The 24,543-nt window shown below is 32.0% G+C and overlaps 1 protein-coding gene and 1 long non-coding RNA gene across 2 annotated transcripts; one reads left to right on the plus strand and one right to left on the minus strand.

Moving 5' to 3' along the window:
• Window positions 1-3,862: 3,862 nt before the first annotated feature.
• On the minus strand, window positions 3,863-9,121 carry LOC143073458 (mytilin-3-like). The gene is made up of 4 exons (XM_076249019.1): window positions 9,000-9,121; window positions 6,379-6,452; window positions 4,885-5,143; window positions 3,863-4,248 (listed from the first exon to the last, which is right to left on the minus strand). The coding sequence occupies exons 2-4, from the start codon at window positions 6,434-6,436 to the stop codon at window positions 4,035-4,037; spliced, it is 531 nt and encodes a 176-aa protein (XP_076105134.1). The 5' UTR covers window positions 6,437-6,452; window positions 9,000-9,121; the 3' UTR covers window positions 3,863-4,034.
• Window positions 9,122-17,458: 8,337 nt separating this feature from the next.
• On the plus strand, window positions 17,459-23,545 carry LOC143073459 (uncharacterized). Its single transcript, XR_012977505.1, has 2 exons — window positions 17,459-17,548; window positions 22,816-23,545. It is a non-coding gene; the product is annotated as an uncharacterized LOC143073459 (long non-coding RNA).
• Window positions 23,546-24,543: the final 998 nt, after the last annotated feature.

A 24,543-nucleotide genomic window follows, 5' to 3' on the forward strand; every position in this document is an offset into this window, starting at 1 on the left:
GAAAAAAACAGTGGGTTACTTTTTTCTCCAAGTCAAATATCCTTATCCTCTATATCACGGTTTAAATTTTGTTAGTCTGTTAAGAACGTTGCTTTTGACTTTTTTTCACCCAGGATCAGATTGTGTAATTTTTTAGGTTGTGGTTTATTGTCTTATTAAGGAATTGTTGTTTAACTTTGTGTAGTCGTTACTGATTGCTACATTTGGATAGAATGATAATCAAACTCCCGATACATCTAACTAGATAACGAAAGACTATTAAATATAGCAGTTGAATCTAAAGTTACACAACAAAACTTGTATTAACGTTTTTTCAGAACTAGTTTCCATCAGGAAAAATCAGAAACAGTTATGTAATGTAGTTGTAACCCAGAAACACAATCAAGTCTGGCATATTAAATTATAATCCTGATACCTTTGATAACTTTTTACACCACTGGGTCGATGCCACTGCTGGTGGACGTTTGGTCCCCGAGGGTACTACCAGCCCAGTAGTCAGCACTTCGGTGTTGACATGAATATCAATTATATGGTCGTTTTTATAAATTTTCTGTTTCAAAACTTTGAAATTTTCGTAAAACTAAGGATTTTCTTATCCCAGGAATAGATTACCCTAGCCGTATTTGGCACAACTTTTTGGAATTTTGGGTCTTCAATGCTCTTCAACTTTGTACTTATTTGGTTATATAACAATTTAGATCTAAGCGTCACTGATGAGTCTTATGTAGACGAAACGCGCGTCTGGCGTATTAAAAAAAAAGTGACGAAAGATACCAAAGGGACAGTCAAACTCAGAAATCTAAATTAAACTGACAACACCATGGCTTAAATTATAATCCCGATACCTTTGATAACTTTTTGTTCTACTGTATATCTATTTATTTTTCGCGGGTGTTAAATTTTTCGATTTTCATTGAATAAGGTATACGAAACATTTTGGCGGTTATTATTTTGACAAATTTTAAACTTTTATTAATACTTTGCTCTTCAAGTTCGTACTTTATTTGGCCCTTTTAACTTTTTTGGATTCGAGCGTCACTGATGAGTCTTTTGTAGACGAAATGCGCATCTGGCGTATATACAAAATTTAGTCCTGGTATCTATGATGAGTTTATTTGCATGTACACTTTTGAATTAGCAGAATTTCTTTTGGCGATTTTGTTCTATCCTCGAAAATAAGCGAAAATTTACACCCTGCGAAAATAACCCGCTATATGGTACCTTTGATAATTAACTAAATGTATGTTTTGTCTATTTGTCTTTTTTTTTTTTTTAGCCATGATGTTGTAAGTTTATTTTCGATTTATGAGTTTGACTGTCCCTCTGGTATCTTTCGCCCCTCTTTTAAAAGAAACAACATAAAAGAAGTGGAAAATTTCAGAACTTCTTTTCGAAGACTAAGAACAATATGGAAAACAACATCAATTTCTAGGTCCAAGAAAAACAAAATCTATAATAGCAATGTGAAATCCGTTTTGCCATATGGTTCTGATTCATGGAGGGTTATTAAGTCGTACTTGGTAAAATTTACAACAGACCAAAAACCATAAATAATAAAGTACTATACAACCTAACCTTACAAAGAAATATCAGAGTTGAAATTAAAGAAAAGCGATTGAAATGGATTGGCAATGTTCTACGAAAATACAAACATGTCATAACAAAGATAGCCCTTTGATGTACACCTGCGGAGGGAGAGAAAGAGAGTCTCTGGAGACCAAAAATAACATGACAAAGCACAATAGAGAGTGAACTAGTAATCATGCAATGACATAGGGAGAGGCAGAAAGAAGGGCACAAGACAGGTAACAGTGGAGGGCGTCGGTAGTGGCATCCTGTGCAAGTACGCACGAAGATTATGTAAGTTGATATACCAAAAGAAGATTCAAACTCCTTAGTCGAAACAAATCTGACAATACTATGGCAATAAAGAAAAAGACAAAACACAGTGCACAAAACACAACAAAAAAACTAAAGACTAAGCTACATAAACCTCACCAAAACCTTGTGGTGATCTCAGGTACTCCGAAAGGGTAACGAAGTAGACAGGATGATAATATATGTAACAAAAAAGATTTAATAGTTTATCCTTTATTCTTCATGCAAGGAATTAGTACAATGTGGTAGTTAATTATCTACAGAACTGACTTTAAGCCAAATAAATAAAAATTCTTTCAATATAAATTAACAAACATCCAAGATACTTCTGTAATCTAAAAATAATATCAGTGATAAAACAAATACACATAAAAATGGAAAATGAATCAAAACTGCAGTAAGAAGTCTGGTTATAAACTGTTAAAACAAATAAAAGATTAATGCCACTGGTTATAAATACTCTGTATTTGTCCCAATATCATCCCGAACCTCTAAAGTCAGACCAAGGCGTGGCTAATGAGGTCTGAAATGGAACCGAGGTATGAGTATATGAATAATGTCCTAAAAACAATTCGACGCAATATTACTATTCATTACACATTACTTATTCTGTTTTTGTTTTCATGAAGATGATCCTTTAACATTTTTCAAGTCTTTTATAGAAGTATTGATAGTTTTTAAAGTTTAAAACAACACGCTCGTATTTAAGTTTTATTTTGCTTGTAAAATGACTGAGCGTGAAGCTGACAACATAATCAGTCACTGTTGTGGACGTGAGAATCTGGCGGGAAAACGTAGTAGTAAAAACAACGAAACAGCTGTTACATAATAACACAGGTATAACTGTCAGCAATTATAGTAAAGAACCGGGCTGATATGCATAAAACCACTCCAGTTAAAATATCCAATCGTAGTATTAATTTATCAGCGGACATGTAGACAAATCCGTCCGTTCGTAAAGTCTTAATCTTATTCTGAGTAGTTTTATTCACATCAGTCCAGATAATTTTTCAACGTATGAGAATATGAAACGATATCAAACTAAACAATGAATATATAACAACTGGTTAACAGAGGAATTTACAACATACATGAAAATACAATATGAAAATATATTACAATCTACACATACAACAATTTAAAATAAACTTTCAACATACAAAACATAACACAGGTTCTAATGACGATATCTTTGTAGATTTTGTTAGTTAGTTAATTTTTTAACGTGTTAAATATCTGTTAGTAAAGGTATTCAGTCTACAACAACTAAATGAAACTGGTCATCACAGCTGTTGATTACTCAAACGACGAACAATGTTCTTAAAGCTTATATTACTGTACGAGATATATACACCTTAGCACTAATCCTAGCTGACCCGGGAATCTGTGCCGCTTGAACTTTTGACACCATACAACAATCACTTTTCCATTTTGGCGTCAAATATTTTGTATTATGACGTCAAAACTTTACGGGATCATGTGTGATGACCAGTAATGGCGGACATATAGCGATAATGTGTATTAAGCAAACGTATTTTCGTTTAAGTGTTTTGCAACTCTGTTAGTTTAAAATAATTGAATTTTGTGAAAGGTCATCAAATGTGTTTTGAAAATTGATTGAATGTCATTTTAAAAGTGTAATTTGATTAACTATAATTATAAACCATAGTAAATATCAGAAGTTAAGAACTGACAAAAAATAAATATCTATTATAAAACCTATTTTTTTGTATGGTTGGATGAGCGGTTATCTCGTACAAGTAAGAATACAATCAACTGTAAAATAATAAATGTACATGGTTGAACCAACACTCATTATTATAATTTATGGCACATATGAAAAATAGCACTATGTATATTAATGGTAATCTCATTTACTTATTGTCAACATAATATCTCGGTCTCATTAATAAGAATGTAGGTAGAAGCTGCCAGGTGTTGACTGTTTTCTGCTCATGAAGCAGCAACTGTATATATATGTATTGTACATGTAGTATACACAGTTATCACACAACAGTGACTGTTTGTGTTATCGCCATACTGGGATGTATGCAAGTATTTTATAGCCGTGTTTTAATGTTTCTCCAAAAAGTATATGAGTATACAGCATTGGTGTATCATGACATAATGATAATCTTAGCCTATCGGGACCCCTTTTATTTTAAAAAGGGAAACATGCTGAATAGTCCTTTTGCAAATTTAGGAACACCCTTTGAATACGTAACTTTTCCTCCTTTAATTCCTGGACCACTCTGACTCATAACAAATTCCCCATTATTACGGCCATCCAATGTTCCTCCGAAAGCAAAACCTCTTCCGTTTCCGGTTCCACTTGAAAATGACATCCCTCCTCCGTTTCCGCTTTTACTCCTGTATAAAAATAAAATGCCGAATTAAGATTTTGTCTATTTTGTATTATATATTCGTTTAATGTTTGAAGGATAATACAGATATTTGGTTTGATGTCCAATAACCAGAGTCTCTTCATTTAAAGCAAGGTATGATAACATATGTTTAACGACAGACAAAGCCTGCAGTTTTATTTTAGCACATTTTGTTGCATTTAAGTATTAACTACATATACCTTGACAGTTCCTCACGGAGTAGAACCGTGAGACGTTACATTGTTATTTAATCCTTACCTTAATGAATGTTGAAGGAGAAACTATTTGAAACTTTGCTTTATTTTCTGACTTCAGTATTTGTTTTCTAAGGGCCATTGTATAAATATATATCACAGTTCTTAAACTGCTAACTCCGGTCCATTTTATTTATGTATTTTTATTTTTGAAATGACTCATAAAATACTATTTGCCCTTTCAGTGCATCAAAGTGTTTAATCTTAGATTTTAAAAGAAATGATGTCGCTACTTCTATATATGTTTTTGTGGGAACGAATATTCACTTTTTTGTGTGAATCCATGTGTAGCTTTAAATAAGCTATTCATATCGTTTTATGTGTTTTTACTTCTATATTATCACGTGTTTAATCTTATCATTTCATACCTAAATGCTATTCCTTGTCCGTTGTCAACTTTGAAAGTTTTCTTAGAACCAGGAGCCAAATCACTGAAATCAATGGTTTTGAAGGCAGTTTTTTTCCCTTTTATCCCTGGAAATGGAAACAATGGCGGGAAACCTGGATAACTTTTAGGTTGTGATATCTTAGGTTGTTGCAAACTCATAAGCTGATTGAATGTCGTCATGAAATCCGCCATAAATTTATTCCTATTGAATGCATTGTATGACGGTTGGCCAAAGAAAGCTAAAAGAATGAGTGAAATCATAATCAAATCAATAGTAATCAACATAGTTGTATTTTATGTGTATAACAAAAGATAACGTAGTTTTTAAAAGCTAAATTTCAGAATGTGTTTAGTCCTGGTATCTATGATGAGTTTATTTATGTTATAACATTTTAAGACTCCATGCGACAATGATATCAGTTTTTGTGCGCTTTCTTTACATATTAAAATTCAATGTTTGCTAGGTGAATAAAACCAAGTGTTATCAAACGCAAGAAATAGTTTAGCTAGCTTTAAAAACAGGTTGAATCCAACATTTTCTACATAAGAAAAATGTCTGTTCCAAGTCAGGTATTATATGGCAGTTGTTATCCATTTGTTTGGTGAGTTTGAGATTTCGATTTTGTCATTTGATAAGGGACTATCCGTTTTGTCATTTGATAAGGATCTATCCGTTTTGTCATTTGATAAGGGACTATACGTTTTGTCATTTGATAAGGGACTATCCGTTTTGTCATTTGATAAGGATCTATCCGTTTTGTCATTTGATAAGGGACTATCCGTTTTGTCATTTGATAAGGATCTATACGTTTTGTCATTTGATAAGGGACTATCCGTTTTGTCATTTGATAAGGGACTATCCGTTTTGTCATTTGATAAGGATCTATACGTTTTGTCATTTGATAAGGGACTATCCGTTTTGTCATTTGATAAGGGACTATCCGTTTTGTCATTTGATAAGGATCTATACGTTTTGTCATTTGATAAGGGACTATCCGTTTTGTCATTTGATAAGGGACTATCCGTTTTGTCATTTGATAAGGATCTATCCGTTTTGTCATTTGATAAGGGACTATACGTTTTGTCATTTGATAAGGGACTATCCGTTTTGAATATTTTGACTCATTATACAAAAATAAATTTACAGACAGTTCGGTTGAATATTGTTTAATACTTCCTGACTACAAAAGTTTCAATTTTGTTGCTTGAGATGCATTTTTATGTTTAGCATATACGTACAAAGAAATTAAGTCTTTTCTTATTCATTCTTAATTTACTGATTCATTGTAAATACCAATATATCTTTTTTTTATAATTACATGCATCAGTCTATAATTTAACAGGTGCAAATAACAAGGTCCTTTGCATCTTTGGTATGCGAGTTAAATTTGCAACTGTCTAATCTATGATTGATGCACGAAAACATGAACTTTATCAAGCAATTTTCCCAATTTTAGATTAATTCAATACTTACCGAAATGTTTTGCATTTACGACCTGAATGATCACAATAAGGATAATCCCTTTTAACATTTTGTAACTTGTATGCCTGAAAAATAAAACAGAAAATCCATATGGTCAAATTCTCACATAGATGTGGTCAGCTTTGTGGTTCGCGTAATGACGAAATAAATCACTGGGCTTCTACAGAAGAAATATTTCATACGATAGACAGTTGACGCCTACGCTTTATAGTTGACGCTTAATAATTACACTTGATGGGTTCAACGTTATGATTTTATTGACAGTAAGTATGTCCATAAACTACCATAAAACAAACACAAAACAACAAAAAGTGCAGGCTGTAAATATTTACAAAATAAAAAAGTTATTATTAGCAGAATCTTCAAAACCAACACCTACATAAGTTATTAATATGTTGGGCTTTTTTTACTATTTACTTAGTAAACAAATCGACCCATTTTGTAAATATCTGTTTCTCAGTTGATTTGTCAGCATCGTCTTTGTTTCCGAGTAAAAATTCAAATTGTTGCTATACATCCCTTTATTCTGTATTGGTATTATATCAGTACATGTATGTTTTCTTAAGTGAATTGGTTTCTGAATAGAACAGCATATTCGTCTGAAGAATTTAAAGTGATATGCACGTGCCTTTACATGTGTATACTTATGGTAAAATGTTTGATATACAATTGGTTTTTGTAAGTACACGTCATTATACACATTGTTTTCTCTCGGAATAGAACACAACATATTTGCTCTCTTATGCAGTTTTTATTGTACCCGGTCACATAATATAGAGATATAGCGCGCCCGCTGCCTCCAAACAAATTGAAAATGCGAAGAAAAAATTAACGGTACCATTCCTTGTATGTTCAATCATAGATGTATTTTTACATCTATGGTTCAATGGAATTTCAATAAACGAATTGTAATAAAATCTATTTTTTAAATAATTCAAGAATTAAAATATCGAAAAAAAATATTTTTGACAGAACAACTCCGATGATGTAAGCATACGCTAAACGCATTCAATAATCAATGCGTTGTTCGGTCCCTGATTGAACATTTTTCTATATTTGAATTCTAGAATCTGTGAATCTATAAATAGTCTCGAAAAAAATAGGGGATATTTTACCGCTTAAAATCGTATACTAATAAGTCTGATGTCTATGTGATATGACTAATTATAAGTTATACACTTCCCTGTTGTTTGTTTTTTTTTTCATAGTAATGTAAATATTGTGTTATTGTTTTTCAGAATATTTGACAGTTATTGTAATCAATTAACTATTTTTTGCATATGTACACAGTAAAAATACCACGAATATACATTTTGGTACAAATAAAACTGCATTGTTCACCTAATAGTTTTTGTCTAAGTTATTGTGTGAAATGCAGAAGTCAGCGAGTAATAAATAATTGATTATAATGCTAACAAAGAGAAAATAGGGAACCTTGAAAAACTCAGATGTTAAATGTGCTATTTAATTCTGATATCTATTCTGTGTCCATAAGGCCAAGATTTGGGTGTTGTTCTTAAATAGAGACTGCACTGCTTTGGTTTTACAAATGGAAACGTGTACAAATTCAAATTCCCCGTTTGGTGGAAACCTCATAAAGAAGAGATTATTATCAGCGTTTTCTGATTCAGAAATATGTTAACTTCCAAAGATATATGACAAAATTTTATCTCATAGTTATTGTCATTCCATACCACATCCTTTTTATATAATAATAATCGAAATAGTTAATAACCTAATGTATCTTAAAGTCAATTTATAAGTTATATGTAGTAGTTAGAACTTGTAATCGTAGTCTGAAATTTATTCAAGATAGCAGTTTGCCATAAAACTAGATTTAGTTCTAGTTCTAATAGTTTAGTAATGTTTTTAACCAATATTCAGCTCTAGCAAAAAAATAAATATCATTGTTTTTATAATTGTACATTTTATAATATATGGAAACCGAGTTTTGTTTATATACCATAAGCACGAGTAATAAATTGAGAACAAACACGCAAAAAAGCATTAAGCAAAAAATGCTGGTCAGGTTTAATACAAAAATTGTCATTCAAAATGTTTCGCAGTGTTTGATAGTAGGCTACAAGCTTTCAATGTGGTGCATTTCTAAGTCATACCCAACATTTTAACATATTAATCTCGGTTATCATCGTTTGAAAACATGTTTTGAGTCTTTGTTTAATATTCAGCAACAATTTTCACAAGAAAACCTTACAATCATGGAGTAATTCATACTTAAATGTAAAGGACTTTCGAGTAATTTATACTCATATGTTGATAAGTCAATAGTTTTTTTGTTGTTTTTTTTAACTCGTAATAGTTTTTGTCAAAAGAGCTGTTATTCCGTTGCATATTCTTCACAATCTGCATGACTTTCATTTGATTCTATGGCCAAATTTATTGTATCCGTTAAAAAAAAAGGTGACGAAAGTGATAAAACAAACCAATAGTTAATCAAATGACTGCATCTTTCTCCTATTATATGAATCTGGCTTTAAATGGTATATAAGAAACAAAAATGAACCGACACCACTTGTTAAAAGACTGTTAGTCCGCTATACCTTACGAACCGACACCACTTGTAAAAAGACTGTTAGTCCGTTATACCTTACCTTTCTGAATTAATATCACGTACGTCCTTTACAACTATGATGATAATAATGCAATGCAGATGTTTTTAATGTAACAGCTTGGCATGTATCTTCATTAAGTGGATGACAATCTAGCTCCACCTATAGGTATGATTAGAATAATTAAACAGGACCATATCCGACTGTTAATACACTATCATAAGTGTCAAATGACATATTTAATATGTTTGTTATAGCATCATCATTACAAATCTTAGACTATGATATTGACAATTTATTAGATAATAAATTTAGAGGTAATTGTCTTTTATGTATCTTGCTAATAGTTTTGGTTAATATTGTGGTGAATAGGTATAAATACTTTGTTTCCTGAAAGAAATTAAAGTACAAATGTACATGTTTGTGAACCTAAATATATATATCTTTTGAAGTTGTTATATATTCTTTTTTCTTGTGCTTAAATAATTAAGTTGCATATAGCGATAACAAAAATAAAAACTTGGCCAAAGGGACAGCCTCTGACTTATGTCACCAATTCGCAACATTTATTTTGTTTAATGTATATCTTTAATGCTCAAACAAACATATATTGCTTTCCTTAAATATTGTTGAAGTGTTTGTTTTAATAACACAACCATCAAAACTTTTTTCCACCGAATACTTTTTTTGTTTGTTGCATCGGTAAGCAAACTATACATCCTTGTTCAATATGTGCATTCGACAAAAGTCGTTAATGATATTTTTGACATTTATGATAGTTTGTGCTGTACAAGAATATATTTCAGTGTTGTCCGTAAATCAATATGAAAATGTAATTTGTCCGCATTTAATGATTTACTGGTAATAAGAAATGACCAGGAGGTGCTACCGTGACACAGCTGATATAAAATATACACGTCGTCTGAACGAATTTATATTCAACATACTTGTTAACTTGTACGCTGCTCTCGTTGAGTACATACAAATTATTTTTGTAATAATTGTTTCTTTTTGAGACCTTGGGTTTTTAAAATAATATTGAGTGTAAAAATTAAAATCAAAATTATTACTAAGGCGGAATTTTTCGGTGAAACGGAGGCATGCTCGTGAGCCTAGTTGGAAACAAGTACTTTAATTCGCATGAATGACGGTGATGCATACAAATACAGCAAAAGACCCGGCAGCAGCCCGTATTTTATTTATAATTCATGCAAACTTATTTGGTCACAACATTTAAAATTGCCACAATAATCTCAGAGGAGCAGCTAAATAAGCAATTGGTCTAAGAAGACTAATACATAGTATCATGGAAGTAATATGACTTCCATGATAGAATTAAATAAATTGAAATAAGTTATGAACTTAATGTATATAGAAAACACTATTAATGTAGTTGGAGGTTTACTACAACGCATTTGATGAAATGATCCTCTTCGTGTGCATTTTTGCATCTGCATAAAATACTTGCCACTGAACTTTAAACAAGCATCTTTCAATCTATATGTGTAACAGTCATGCATCTGCATGAAACACTTGCCACTGAACTTTAAACAAGCATTTATCAATCTTTATGTGTAATAATTATGCATCTGCATGAAACACTTACCACTGAACTGTAAAAAAATCATTTATCAATCTATTTGTAACAGTCATGCATCTGCAAGAAACACGTGCCACTGAACTTTAAACAAGCATCTATCAATCTATATGTGTAATAATTATGCATCTGCATGAAATACTTGCCACTGAATTTTTAAAAAAGCATTTATCACTCTATTTGTAATAGTCATGCATCTGCATGAAACACTTGCCACTGAACTTTAAACAAGCATTTATCAATCTTTATGTGTAATAATTATGCATCTGCATGAAACACTTGCCACTGAACTGTAAACAAATCATTTATCAATCTATTTGTAACAGTCATGCATCTTCATGAAACACTTGCCACTGAACTTTAAACAAGCATCTATCAATCTATATGTGTAATAATTATGCATCTGCATGAAATACTTGCCACTGAATTTAAAAAAAACATTTATCACTCTATTTGTAACAGTGATGCATCTGCATGAAACACTTGCCACTGAACTTTAAACAAGCATTTATCAATCTTTATGTGTAATAATTATGCATCTGCATGAAACACTTACCACTGAACTGTAAAAAAATCATTTATCAATCTATTTGTGTAACAGTTATGCATTTGCATAAAATACTTGCCACTGAACTGTAAAACAGCATTTACCAATCTATTTGTGTAACAGTCATGCATCTGCATGAAACATTTGCCATTGAACTTTAAATAAGCATCTATCAATCTATTTGTGTAACAGACATGCATCTGCATGAAACACTTCCCAGTGAACTTTAAACAAGCATCTATCAATCTATTTGTGAAAAAATCATGCATTTGCATGAAATACTTGCCATTGAACTGTAAAACAGCATTTATTAATATATTTGTTTAACAGTCATGCATACCTGGTGGGAATCATACAGGACTACTTATGCGTTTTGATGATTAAAGTTAGATAGTATATTATAAAATTTTTCACTCTAAACTTTCATGGTATATAACATTTCGCACCGAAGAACATCATTAACTTAAGTGATTATATAAAAAATGTATGGTAAGGCGACCTTGTTGGTTTTAAGTTTGAATTCGAAAATCACAAAAGTATAAAATATTTATCAGATATCATCTTAAAGATGTTTTCTATCGCGACTTTAGTCTATAGACATCATTATTAACAGTTAAATGGTTTCTGTCATATTTGCTTTAGGACTTTAAACTTTTTACTTTTCGTGCAAAAGTGCAAAATAATATTTTTTGCCAGTAAATGTCTAATACCAAGACGTTAATGTGGGTAAGCTATCGTCCAGGGTCCGATTTAGGCGGGGGCGTGGTGGGCGTGCCCCCCCCCCCCCCTAAAATTTGCAAAGCATGAGTTGTTTTCAACTTATTTAAAGTATCAGAAGAGACAATTACATCTTTTTTAACATTCAAATATATGAAAAAATAGTCAGTTTAACAGAATAAACCTGATTATACTTACCAACTGACCTACGATTTATTAAAGTGCTATAAATTGTTTCGAAGGAAGATGTCAAACGCGGAGCTGCGTTTGATGACAAATATACTAGTTTTTTAGCAGTTAAAGTAAAAACAAATATTACGTTGTATTTGCGGTTTTTATAATCAATTTCTTTGATAATCTAAGTTTCAAAACATCCCTTACTCACTTTCATCATGGCACGATCAAGAAAACAATCGGCAGTCAGGTGAGATTCTTTCATAATATCCGTAATGAAAGATAGAAATACTGTTTCAAGCGAAAGCTTAGTTTATAAATTTGTATCTCTGTGCCTATATTAAATTTTATTTCTCACTTGCAACCTAAAAATTTAGTCGAATTATATACCCTTTTACATGATTTGGATCCCAAGAAAATAAACATAACTTTGTAAATGCATTTTAGTTGTTTGTGGCGAACACAGTTAAGTCTGGCACGACCTCCGAAAACAAAAAAAAAGTAAAAAAAAAAGATATTATGAAAGGACAATTAAAAATCGCTGGTAAAAGTAAAAATTTTCATTAGCAAAAACATAATATTATTATTGGTCAGGTGAGCAATTTTGATCTGTCTCGTCTTACTTTGCGGACCGCCCGTCTAGTATCTGTCTGACTCTTCACATTTCAATCGTCTTAACCAAGTTTGGCAGGGCTGGTGTTATTAGGTGTTAAAGTAATTCGTAAGTCAGGCAGTTAAATTTCACATTATTGAAACCATGTACAATTGGCTTAGACACATTGACGATGTGCAAAACAATTATTTATTTGTGGTGTTCCTGTATGTCTTTATGTCACAACTACCAGCACCATGTCTTTCAAGGTTTTTAGTTAAGATATTACCTGATATTTCTATATAGATAGTTTTGCAACAGGTGCTGGTGTCTTAATTGTAGATCGGTTTGCATGAAACACAGAATCAAAATAAAATGTTCGCATGACTACGGCTGCAGCTTTATAACTGTAGCTTTATAAACTCACTCATATATGCAATATAAATCCCTTAGTGCGTGAGCTAGGAGATTTTTGTAGATTTGTGGGAGATCTTGACATCATAGCTCGGTGGTTCTCCGAAAAATAGGGACATATTGTTTTACCTCTGTCCGTCCATCTATCGGTCAGTCACTTGATATTTGGTCCGGATGATTTACTAGGAAGCATACAAATCTATTACTAGTACGTCATTATTACATTTCCACCCTGAAGATATTCGATTGACTAAAATGAATGTAACACCAGTTTTCCAAGCAACCATTGACATAACATTCGCCTGATGTTTTTTTATATGGAGGGTCAGCTTGTGTACTCCTGATTGAGGTCAGCCTCTATCCTTATTGTTTTCAGTCCCGTTTTCGGGGATATATATGGGGGTAGTCTAAATGAATAGAAGCTCACATATTTCTTGTTAATTGCGGTGATTGTAGATTCTTGTCAGGTGTGGATTAAGGCGGTTTCAGCTTGAAACTTTAATTTCTCGCTAATCTTACCACACAATAGTTCGAGATATCTACATATCACCCCTATCTATAGAAGAATAATTTTACCTCAAATTTTTTTTCGAAAATAAAACTTTCCCCCCCCCCCTCCTCCCACCGGAAATCCTGGATCCGCCCCTGATCGTTGTTTTTAAGGCCTTGATTCTAATTTAACTGTGTCAAAAAACATGCATAAAATAATCATTTTATGTCATGTATGTCTAGTTTAATACATTTATGGTGTAATAAAGGCATCACACACAGCATTTGATACAACAATACCCAGATTATTTAACACCATCAATGCAAATAATACAATTTTATATGGTTGTATGCATATACATGTACACTATATTCACAATTTCGTTTCAAACTCCATCATTTGTTTCGGAGGGACGATAAACAGTCTACATTCAATTTTTGGTTTTGGTTAAGATTATTTGTGGTGAATACTGGCCATATATCTCTAAGAACAAACAAAAATACATGATGAAAATACTCAATCAAGACACTCGAAAATAATAGTTGTAGCTAACAAAATAATCTAGCTGCAAAAAAAATCACTCCTCCCTCCCTCTCTATTGTTTGTGCCCAATCAAAGCAACATAGAGGAGACACGTGTAAAACGTACTTATGAAGTCTTCTCCATATTACAATAAGGGTATACATACAATCATAATATTATGAATATGCATATGCATATAAAACGAACACATTTATTGGATATTATAAAGGACGAGAAAACGGGATCAGAGAAACGACAAAGAAAACATATCCGTGATCAACCGTGACCGAAGTATTCGATTGATCTTTAAGTTTAATATTTTCAAGAAATCGAGAAAAAAAAAACTTTACAAAGATCTAAAAGAAAATGATGACTATTTTGATAATTTATGACTTTTTATTCCACTGATGTCCTAAAAGTGATTGACATTTACTTTACTTCCGTAGGGTGATTGATTCTAGTTATAAGTTGAAGAACCATTGTGTTGTGATAAATATATATGTAATGAAGTGTGAAATGTGTGTTTAATTCACATACAGGAAGACAATATTTTGAACGCCCTAGTTTCGTATTGGTAAAAGTACTTCTAACTAGTACACTACAAGAGTACAGACGACCAAGTGTGTTCAAACAAATACATGCATTAGTAGTTCACAGTAACTATCCTTTTATGATGTGAAAATATAGTTTCGTCATAGGCTTAGAGTTAAAAATAATATTTTTCACAGTATGATTAGCACTATAGTACCGTAAATTCTATATTTTCAGAAATGTTTTTTAGGGGTCTGATATGAAAAATTTATTATTTGCAATAGTGGTCGTCACTCGGCAGATTTGGGAAAACATGAACTCTTTCAATTATGAAAAAAGAAGTAAAAACGGGAGAATATGTGATGACAAATGTAAAACAAATAACACATTGATATCGACTGAGAGTCGAGTTGCCGTGACTTTGGAGGGAAATATCCAAGTCGACCCGTCCTTTCTTCGCTTCCGCCGCCATCAGACGGCAGTGTCCATTCCGTTTTGCTATCGTTTTCCCGCCTTGTTGTTTCCACGTTTGTTTCCTCGTTTAAAATTTGTCTTGACGAGATTGAAAAATACTACTCCGACTCATGAGCTGTTTGGAGTTTTCTTTTTCTATTTCGCCTCTCCTTTCTGTTTATCGCCACTAGCCATTTCCCGGTTGAGCCGGGAGACCTTTTCGAGCTGTATATTTCTTTAAAAAATTCTCGGTAAGATCATTCAATAGATGTAACATTATTCCAAAAATTAATTCATCATTCTTTTCTTTTTAATCTTTACCGTGTTGAATAATAAGAAGGAAGTCGATTGCAAAAGTGGTAATGTTTATACTCAAACATTGTTTGAAACCTCTACAAACACAGGTCACCTTGGTGTATTCTGGACATTCTGTTTATAAAATGTCCTAGTATATCAAGTCAGGAAAATGGCAGATGTTATCTTATAGTTCGTTATCTGTGTGTTGCATTGTCGTTTTGGTATTTTTGTTGCATTTCAGTGTTTCTGTTCTTTGGTTGTTTTCCTCTAATAGTTGATGTGTTTACCTCAGTTTTAGTTTGAAACTCGGATTCGTTTTCTCTCAATCGATTTATGACTTTCGAACAGCGGTATACTACTGTTGCCTTCATTCATGAACCCAAAGGATGGATTGTTTTAACCTTCATCACCTCCGAGTTTGACAACGTCCGTTTACAACATTTGTTACTTGTTATATTACTACTGCATCATCAATTGAATTTAAAACATGTCGATTTTTTCCTGAACAAGGAACACGTAATACATTTCCATGCATGATGCTTACCTGTAGTTTGAGAAGTTACCCTAATTTCTACAACGTTTGAAATTTGAATCTAAAGATATGTTTTTACTGGAACTTTGTAAGCAATTTTTCAATCTGTCCGACAACTTATCATTTAGACTGTTTACTGGCATCAGAAATTTTTGACAAAATGCATAATTATTTAACCTTGTTATGAGCACATTTTAATCAACATAATATACGCCGTAAATACAATTATGTAGACCAAAACATTTCCCAGAACATAAGATGTACATTTGCAAATGGAACGATAAACACTATAGGTCATTTTATGCATCACTAAAGTCACGTTTTAATTATAATTAGTTTCATTATTTACTTTTCAGTTGTTCATTACATGACACTAGTTAAGCATTTCGTGACAACCTACGCACAAACAAATGTAAAAATAAGCATTTGACAAAAACTGCGTCATTTGAATTCCAGAAACTTCGAGAAAAAATAATGTGCATTGAGTATACAACTTTTAAATTCCTTGTTATGGTAATTTTAATTGCTTTTTATGAGGTAATCAGACTTGATCATGTGCACGTAATGTGACCTTTAATTGTTTATATCTTTCTCGTTTGAACTCTGATGAATAGCTGTCTCATTGGCAATCATACCACATCTTCTTATTTGTATAAAGATTAGTTTTAACGACCTTCTTAACAAAACAGCATATATCATATAACTCAATTATGCAATTCCGTGACAGATAGAACAATAGGTGTATTATGATATAAATTACAATCGGTTTCCATAAATATGTCTTGATATAAAGTATTGAAAATGTCGTATAAAATGTGCATCGTTCGTATATAATTGAGTTGTGTGCGACTTTAATACAAATGAGAGGTTAAGCTAGCTATAAAACCAGTTTCAATCCACCATTTTCTACATAAATGAATGCCTGTACCAAATCAGGAATTGACAGTTGGATTCCATTTGTGTATATAAACTTTTGATTTTGACATTTTAGGAATGACATTAATATTTTTCTGTCTATGAAGAAATAACATAAAAAAATGTGGTGCACACTGAATATTTTAAAGTGTGCACCACGTTTTTGATGTTGTGACTCAGTTGAAAAATCGAAATTATTAGTATCCAGGATAAATCGCATACAATGTATTTCGTATTCAAATTTATGAACATAGATCTTTTTACACTATGTATGAATTAAGAAGTTCAAAAAACCAAAACAACGACAATTAGAGATCAAATACAGTCTACAATAATAGACTTGTACAATAAACCAAGCTCTAAAGAGTGTATAACTATGATCTGACTAGATTTAAACAGGGACTGGTTTGGAAAGTTTGTTAAGTAGAATGAGCGTATATAGTGTATGTAAGTTACCAGTAGGTTGTTTATTCATGTCATTATTATTTATACTGAACTCATGAGATGTCAGTGATTTAAAACATAAAGAATTAAATTCTGACATTATTTCTTTACGTGATACAATTTCAAATATCCACAAAACGTGTATTTCAATGTGAAGTAAACAAAGAAAATGGAAACATATGCGTTATCTGCAGTTATATATTTAATTTTGGTTAACTCAGGTATCAATTTTGATAATTGAATAAAAGGGTTATGAGATAATATATTGAAAAATACTACAGTTGTTAGTAAACTTATCGCCTATCAATAATCGAAAACTTTCCTTTTCATTGTGAACATTCAAAACATTGAAATAGTTTGAAAAATGTAAGTACTATGCCTTCTATGATTTTATGAGTTTTTTTTTTTTTTTTTTTTTTATTTCATTGTGATATATTTCACTTTAAGATTCTTAAATTAAGAAATTCAAGATTTTATGTATATATTCAATTTTGGGCGTTCTCGTTGTAGGTTAATCAAGAACAACGCTTCGTGCATGTGGTAACCAAATTTTTAAAGTGTTATTATCATTATTTGATTTTAGTAGTTTGACGCGTATTATTGTTGAAATTAATTCCTTCCTTCTCCGAATAACAAATTTTTGTTGCGAATAACCTAAACAATCATTCCAAACATTTAAAAAAAAAAAAGAGGAACTATATCACTATGTGTCGAACGCTTCGATCTCTGACAAATCGATTGTAGTGACCATTTTTACAGTCATAAGTCTTAATTCAGAACATTTTCAGGTACACTTTTTGTGGCAAGCGATTAAATTTAAACATCTTCAGTTTTTGTACAGAAACCAGAATTAACGTTTTGTACGCCATACGCCTCCACCTTTTATAAAAACATCTGTGACTTACGAATAAAAAAGGTATAGGTGGCACGGTAATATTTCCTGGCCCATAAGGGATAATGATAGCCTTTTTAGAATTTTCACCACTTTCTAACACTGCAAAAAATTCTACGTTCACAGTTAACTGAAGTACTTTCATTTTACTATTCAGAAATGAATTTGAATATGTATCATGACCGTTTACTTTTTTTGCTATTTTTAAAAACCTAAGGCCACTAGTACTTTTAGGTCTTTTATGGTGCAGTGAATACAACATTTAAAAAAATTCTCAAAAATTCATTTTCATCTGTATGTAAAATTATTTCATATTTTTCTACACCTGATTCATCCCTCAGTTTGGGAAAGTATGTTCAGTTGATACTGTATTTTTTGTCCACTCACACTGTTTATATACATTAACCTAAGTAGGGTACACAAAAGAGCAACCTAAATTCTGGGATGCAAATACTACTGTGCCACCTATAAAGATCATCCAAACTACGAAAATTAAAATGCATTGAAGACAGAAACAGAACAGTTTTTGGTGGGGTTCGTGTTGCTTTGCTTTAAGTTTTCTATGTTGTGTCTTCTGTAACATTATTTGTCTGTGTATCTTTTTATTTTTAGCCATGGCGTTGTCAGTTTATTTTCAATCTATGGGTTTGACTGTCCCTCTAGTATCTTTCGTCCCTCTTTTATAAACTATTCAAAAACAGTATAAATTTTAAAACCTACTTTGATATTTTTTTATGACAAAAATGGGGTCGTTTTGTAGATTTGCAACTTTGAACACAAAAACTCTAATCGAAATTGGTAGATTGCAAAATAATCAGAGATAAAATCGTATTTGTACTTTTCCGGTGCAATTCCGGTGATATTGGCGACGAGTTCCATTATATTTTAGAATGTTCGGCAATGGACGAAAGTAGACAAATGCTACTAAAGCATCATTTTGTAAACAGAATAAATATTTTAAAATTTCAAGGTCTAATAAATAGCAACAACCCGTCTGAACTAAACAATCGGTTTAAATTTATAAGAATTATTATGAAATGCCTAGAATCTCCTGGGTAACTCCTTTATGTCTCTACTTTACATTTGTATCTAAAATTTATACTATGTTAATTTATTTGTATATGTCTCTGTACCATTGTACCTTTGGTTACGAGAATAGATATATATATATAATCAAAAATAATGTTTCCCATATGTACGAGATTGATTGACGTTATCAATTTGTGTTGAACAATTTAATGAAATTGAAATGATAGTTCATCATCCTCGACTTTTCCACAGTATAGTAATGCTTTGTGTCGAAATAATTTGAAGTCATTAACCCATAAAATGCTGTTAAGTTGAACAGAACCAACCCCACCAAGGGAACAAAGTTATACATAGATAAGATGCTGTTATACTGGAGATAACAACAAAGCAATATCTGAAATTACCTAAGCACTTGACAGATATATACATGTTAACTAAACTCAATTATACATTATAAATAAACAAAAACAATAAATAGGTATATGTAGCAAGATTGCAAATGAAACAACTATCCATATAAAAAGAACCAGAGAAAATGTGATCAACTATATGTCACCAAGTCAGGAATATGACAGGTGTTATCCATTCGTTTGATGTGTTTGTGCTTTTGATTTTGCCATTTAATTATGGACTTTCCGTTTTGAATTTTCCTCGGAGTTCAATATTTTTATGATGTAACTTTTGACCAGTCAGCCTTACAACAATGTAAAAAACCCATACTTTTATAAAGAGCTTTAAAGAGGCCCTGTTGAAATAGAATATGAAAAAACATCAGAAAACAACGACATAATTCAAACTATAGCAGTGAATGAAAATCAATATGTCAAATGACAACTTCTGGATTATAGGTTTCTGGCTTCGGACAGTTTCATAATAATTATGGCCGGGTTTAACATTTCTGTGCGTGCTGTGGAAAGAAAATATTTACAATCGTCAGACTATCAGAAAAATAAACTATTTATTTTAAAATTATTTTACTTACTACATCACGTCATATGTAAGATGACAGTTCTGCATTATGCCTAGTTCACACGTACATTTTATTCGAACGTTTAGCAACGACAATAAAAAAAAACTGTGTCCTATTTGTATAATCTTGATTTATGTTATCAATTTGTGATGGACAATTTGATGAAATTGAAATGATGTTTGACAATCCTGTACTTTTTGTTCAGTTTAATATTGCCTAAAGCCAACATGATTTGAAGCCATTAACCTACAAAATTCGCATTCAATTTGAATTGAGTTCGAATCGAATGCGAATAGAATTCGCTAATCGCGTTATACACTCTTCCTTTTTAATTCGAATTGTTTCAAATTGGCTAAATCGCATTAACCAATTCGCATTGTTGATACGAATTAAAATTAAAATTAAACGAATTACATGTGTACGCACCATAAAAAAGGTAGGATAAGAAACACTGCCTCGTAATATTTTTACGTGAAACAGTAAATGAACAGAAAAGTCGCTGATTATAACTAATCTTTTTAGGAAGATTTTTGTATCTGTATCCTTAGATAATGATAATATAAATCGAGGGAACTGAACGCCTTACCTTGCTGATCTGTTCTTATTTCCATATGAGTTGAGTTCCTTCAAAGACGTTAGATCAGTTAATTTTCTTTCCATAAACAATCCAAACGTTTTTTTATTGGGTTCCATTAATATTCCATCCAACAAATAAAGTAACAACAGATACTGCTTCATTCGCCTCATTTTTAGACTTATACCTCGAATTTGACATACACAGACATCAAAGTACCAAAATCCATAACAAACGAGTCGATTTTAAGTTTGAAATTATCAATGTCCTCGACGTAGTAGCAATATACCACTTTCACCCACCTGCGTAAAGGATATGCATTTCCCAACTCACTCGATATCCAAGAACTTGCAGCTGCTACCTAGACTGTATACCTGTATAGACCATATTTGGTAATATCCTATTGGTGTTGCTCGGTGCTTATACATCCTGGTAATGTGTTATTGTTGTTATATTTTGAAGTCTGGTCGTACATTTTTGCTAACGTGCTTTGTCGTTTTTTTTTACATATTTATTTTTACACTGATAAAGATTATAATCAATGTTGACTGCTGTACCCATATTTTTGACATTTTACCCATGTTGTCTGGGTTTTTTTTTTGTTCACACATTGTTGTGAATATAATGGAATTTTATGCGACTGTCATACACGTGAGAGGTTTAGCTGGCTATAAAACCAGGGGACTGTTCGTTTTGAATTATCCTTGCAGTATGGTATTTTTGTTATTTACATTTTATCAATATAAAAAAATTTGTAAGAACACATTCTAGCACCCTAACAAATAATAAAATACAAATGACATATGATACCACATCAGTGAAATTGTCAAGTAAAAATGTCCTAAGTGTGTTTTTGTCAGCATTATGGATAGCGTAACAACTAACAATATTGACAGTTTTTACTAGCCATATTATCTATTTGGTTTTCATTACACATCAGGATAGAGCCTAGATGAAACCAGAACCACCACCAAGTCTTACTTTTATTCGAAAATAATACTCCCTTTTGATAATTTGGTCGTTATTTATTTATTTTTTTTATATTTTTGCACATACTAGTATGTGTAATAATTGACCCGTAGACACGAAAAAAATCGAAAATAGAAATGTTGTATCCAGTTTCATACTCACGATATATCTTACAAAACAAAGGAGTTTCCATTTGTACAATATCTAACTTAGATAGACATTGTCAGTATATTGTTATTTATGTTATTTAATGTAAGCCGGATATTTTTTTAACTTTGTTTGAAATTATTTGTGCGCTAGATCAGTGGTTAGGCACCGCGGTCACCATAATTTCATATTAATATACTACGAAATTAAAAGGGGGAGTCGGAGAGTGATTATCAATACTCCCTGCGTTTGTGTTATTGCTAGTTTCAATAGTAGTAGGTTGATGAAACATCGTTAAATTTGGATAACAAGACCCTTTATTTTACATACATTTGTTTGGTGATATATATTTTAAAAGATCTAACTGTTTGAAATACCTAGGTCTATCTCCTTACTCTAAACATATGATTGGTCACTAAATATAAGAAGTCATCTGCAAGGCATTCATAAATCGAAATTCAACAGAACCAAGCAAGAATGACTAAAGAAATCAAAAGACAAACAACATTATAAAGGAAACATACCAATGCAATACCAGGAAAAGGTTAAGACTGACAATCCATCTACTTGTGCCTTTCCTAGTATTGTAGTTATTTGTTAGGTGTTACTAGTACCTTCATTGAATTAAGAATAAAAATGTGAAGTATGTCAAAGAGACATCACGCCGACCAAAGAGTAGATCACAGCCGAAGGCCACCAATTGGTCTTCAACACAGCGAGAAACCGACACCCGAAGGTATGCTTCAGTAGTCCCTTAAATAAAAATGTGTTCTAGTTCAGTGAAAATGGAAGTCATATTAAACTCAAAAACAAACTAGTGAACTAGAATTTGTTTAAAAAATACTTAACTAACAAAGGCCAGAAGCTCCTGACTTGGGAAAGTAAAAAAAATGCAGCTGGGTTAAACATGTTTTGTGTGACCCTCCCCCTCCCCCTCTAGTACATCTAACCAGCCAATGTAGAATATACATACACACATCAATGTAAAACTCAGTATTAATGCATGGTAACAGAATATTGTATCATTCTCATAATTAATTTGCACTTTTCAGATAAAGAAAGACGTGACACAGATTTAGAGGATATTTGTACTGAATGCCATAGAAACTGAAAATGTCCAATGAAAATATAAAAACACATACAATAGCAAATAGTACACGGACTGAAGTTGACGGTAAAACATATGAAAACATTTCAACCGTAAATACAAGCGGGGAAATGACAAATGGGCAACCCGAAAGAAGGAAATCGTTGGACCACACGAGAGATGCACTGGTGAGACCAAAAAGAAAAACATCTCTCGACCATACATGGGAACCTCAGAGTCAAGTAGACATTGATGTGCGCATGTGCAAGGCGTTATGTAAAAACGAGGAAAACAAATTCATGAATATGGATAGAATGTTTGATAGACAAAAACATGAAGCTATAAAGTCACAAGATTTTGCTATGTCAAAATACCATAAGAAATTGGAACGATATAAAAAGGCCAAAAGTTAAAAGGAAATACATCGTTTGAATATGTTTCAACCAAACAAAACTTATTACCTGTTGATTTGTTATTTTATTTCCTTATTGATATTCAAATGATATTATATCTTGAAATTGTTATTACATAAAGATCTGTCAAGTCCCACTTGGATTGCGTAAAGTTTAATCAATTCATGAATATTCAGTCATTGCTGTATGGTCCTCAATGATTGTAAAAGTTAGCTTAAGATAGTTGATCTAAATGTATAGCATGTTTGTTTCAAATGTTTTTCATTACATTGAATTTCATGATATTAGTATATATTATTCAATAATTTTTTTTTAAGGATAAATACAATTGTAAAAGTGTCTCTGAAAGTAAGAAATACATGTAGGCCAAATATATGAATAAAGAAAAAAGTAAAATCACAAAATACTGAACTCCGAGGAAAAATGAAAATTCAGGTCCCTAATCAAATGGCTAAGTCAAAAGCATAAACACATTAAACGAATGGAGTACAACTGGCATATTCCTACAGGGCAACATTGCTTGCCGCTGTTTAAAAAGTGCAACACACACAAACGCAAATATACATAGAAGAGAGTTATTTGATAATAACTGCCATATTCCAAATATGGAACAGGACAGAAATATAGAAAATATAGGTAGTTAAACCTAGTTTTGTGGCATGCAAAACCTCCCGCTTATATGGCAATGTTTAAAATATCACACATTTTACAACAACACTAGGTGACATCCGAAACAAACATAAGAAAACTCAGCACAGAGAAACACACTAATAAAAGAGGGACGAAAGATACCAAAGGGACAGTCAAACTCATAAATCTAAAACAAACTGACAACGCCATGGCTAAAAATGAAAAAGACAAACAAACAACAGCACACACGACACAACATAGAAAACTAAAGAATAAACAACACGAACCCAACCAAAAAACTAGGGGTGATCTCAGGTGCTCCGGAAGGGTAAGCAGATCCTGCCCCACATGCGGCACCCGTCGTGTTGTTTATGTGATAACAAATCCGGTAAATAGTAAATAATTCGGTTTGTCACATTCATGAGAGGGAAGATGGGGATTGTAGTTACGACGTAAGGAACATATCCGATATCATTTGTGAAACGGTTATTCCATAACGGTCAACCAACTCGTGATGGCGTCCGTAAAATTTACGAAGGGAGGATTTCAACTTCACCATTTGGAACTCTTGGTTCAATAGCTTCCTTGTGAGCAGCAACCCTCTATCAAGAAAATCATGATAGGAAATGCAAGCACGGGAATATCGTATC

This window comes from Mytilus galloprovincialis, chromosome 4 (assembly GCF_965363235.1).
Source record: "Mytilus galloprovincialis chromosome 4, xbMytGall1.hap1.1, whole genome shotgun sequence".
NCBI classification, from domain to species: Eukaryota; Metazoa; Mollusca; class Bivalvia; order Mytilida; family Mytilidae; genus Mytilus; species Mytilus galloprovincialis.

What these genes read in the sequence shown, in the direction of transcription:
- LOC143073458 (XM_076249019.1), bottom strand. Translation starts at nt 6,436, where the DNA reads ATGTTAAAAGGGATTATCCTTATTGTGATCATTCAGGTCGTAAATGCA. An exon ending in CGTAAATGCAAAACATTTCG is followed by an intron (nt 5,144 to 6,378) that starts GTAAGTATTGAA and finishes TCATTCTTTTAG; the next exon opens with CTTTCTTTGGCCAACCGTCA. An exon ending in GGACAAGGAATAGCATTTAG is followed by an intron (nt 4,249 to 4,884) that starts GTATGAAATGAT and finishes ATTTTTATACAG; the next exon opens with GAGTAAAAGCGGAAACGGAG.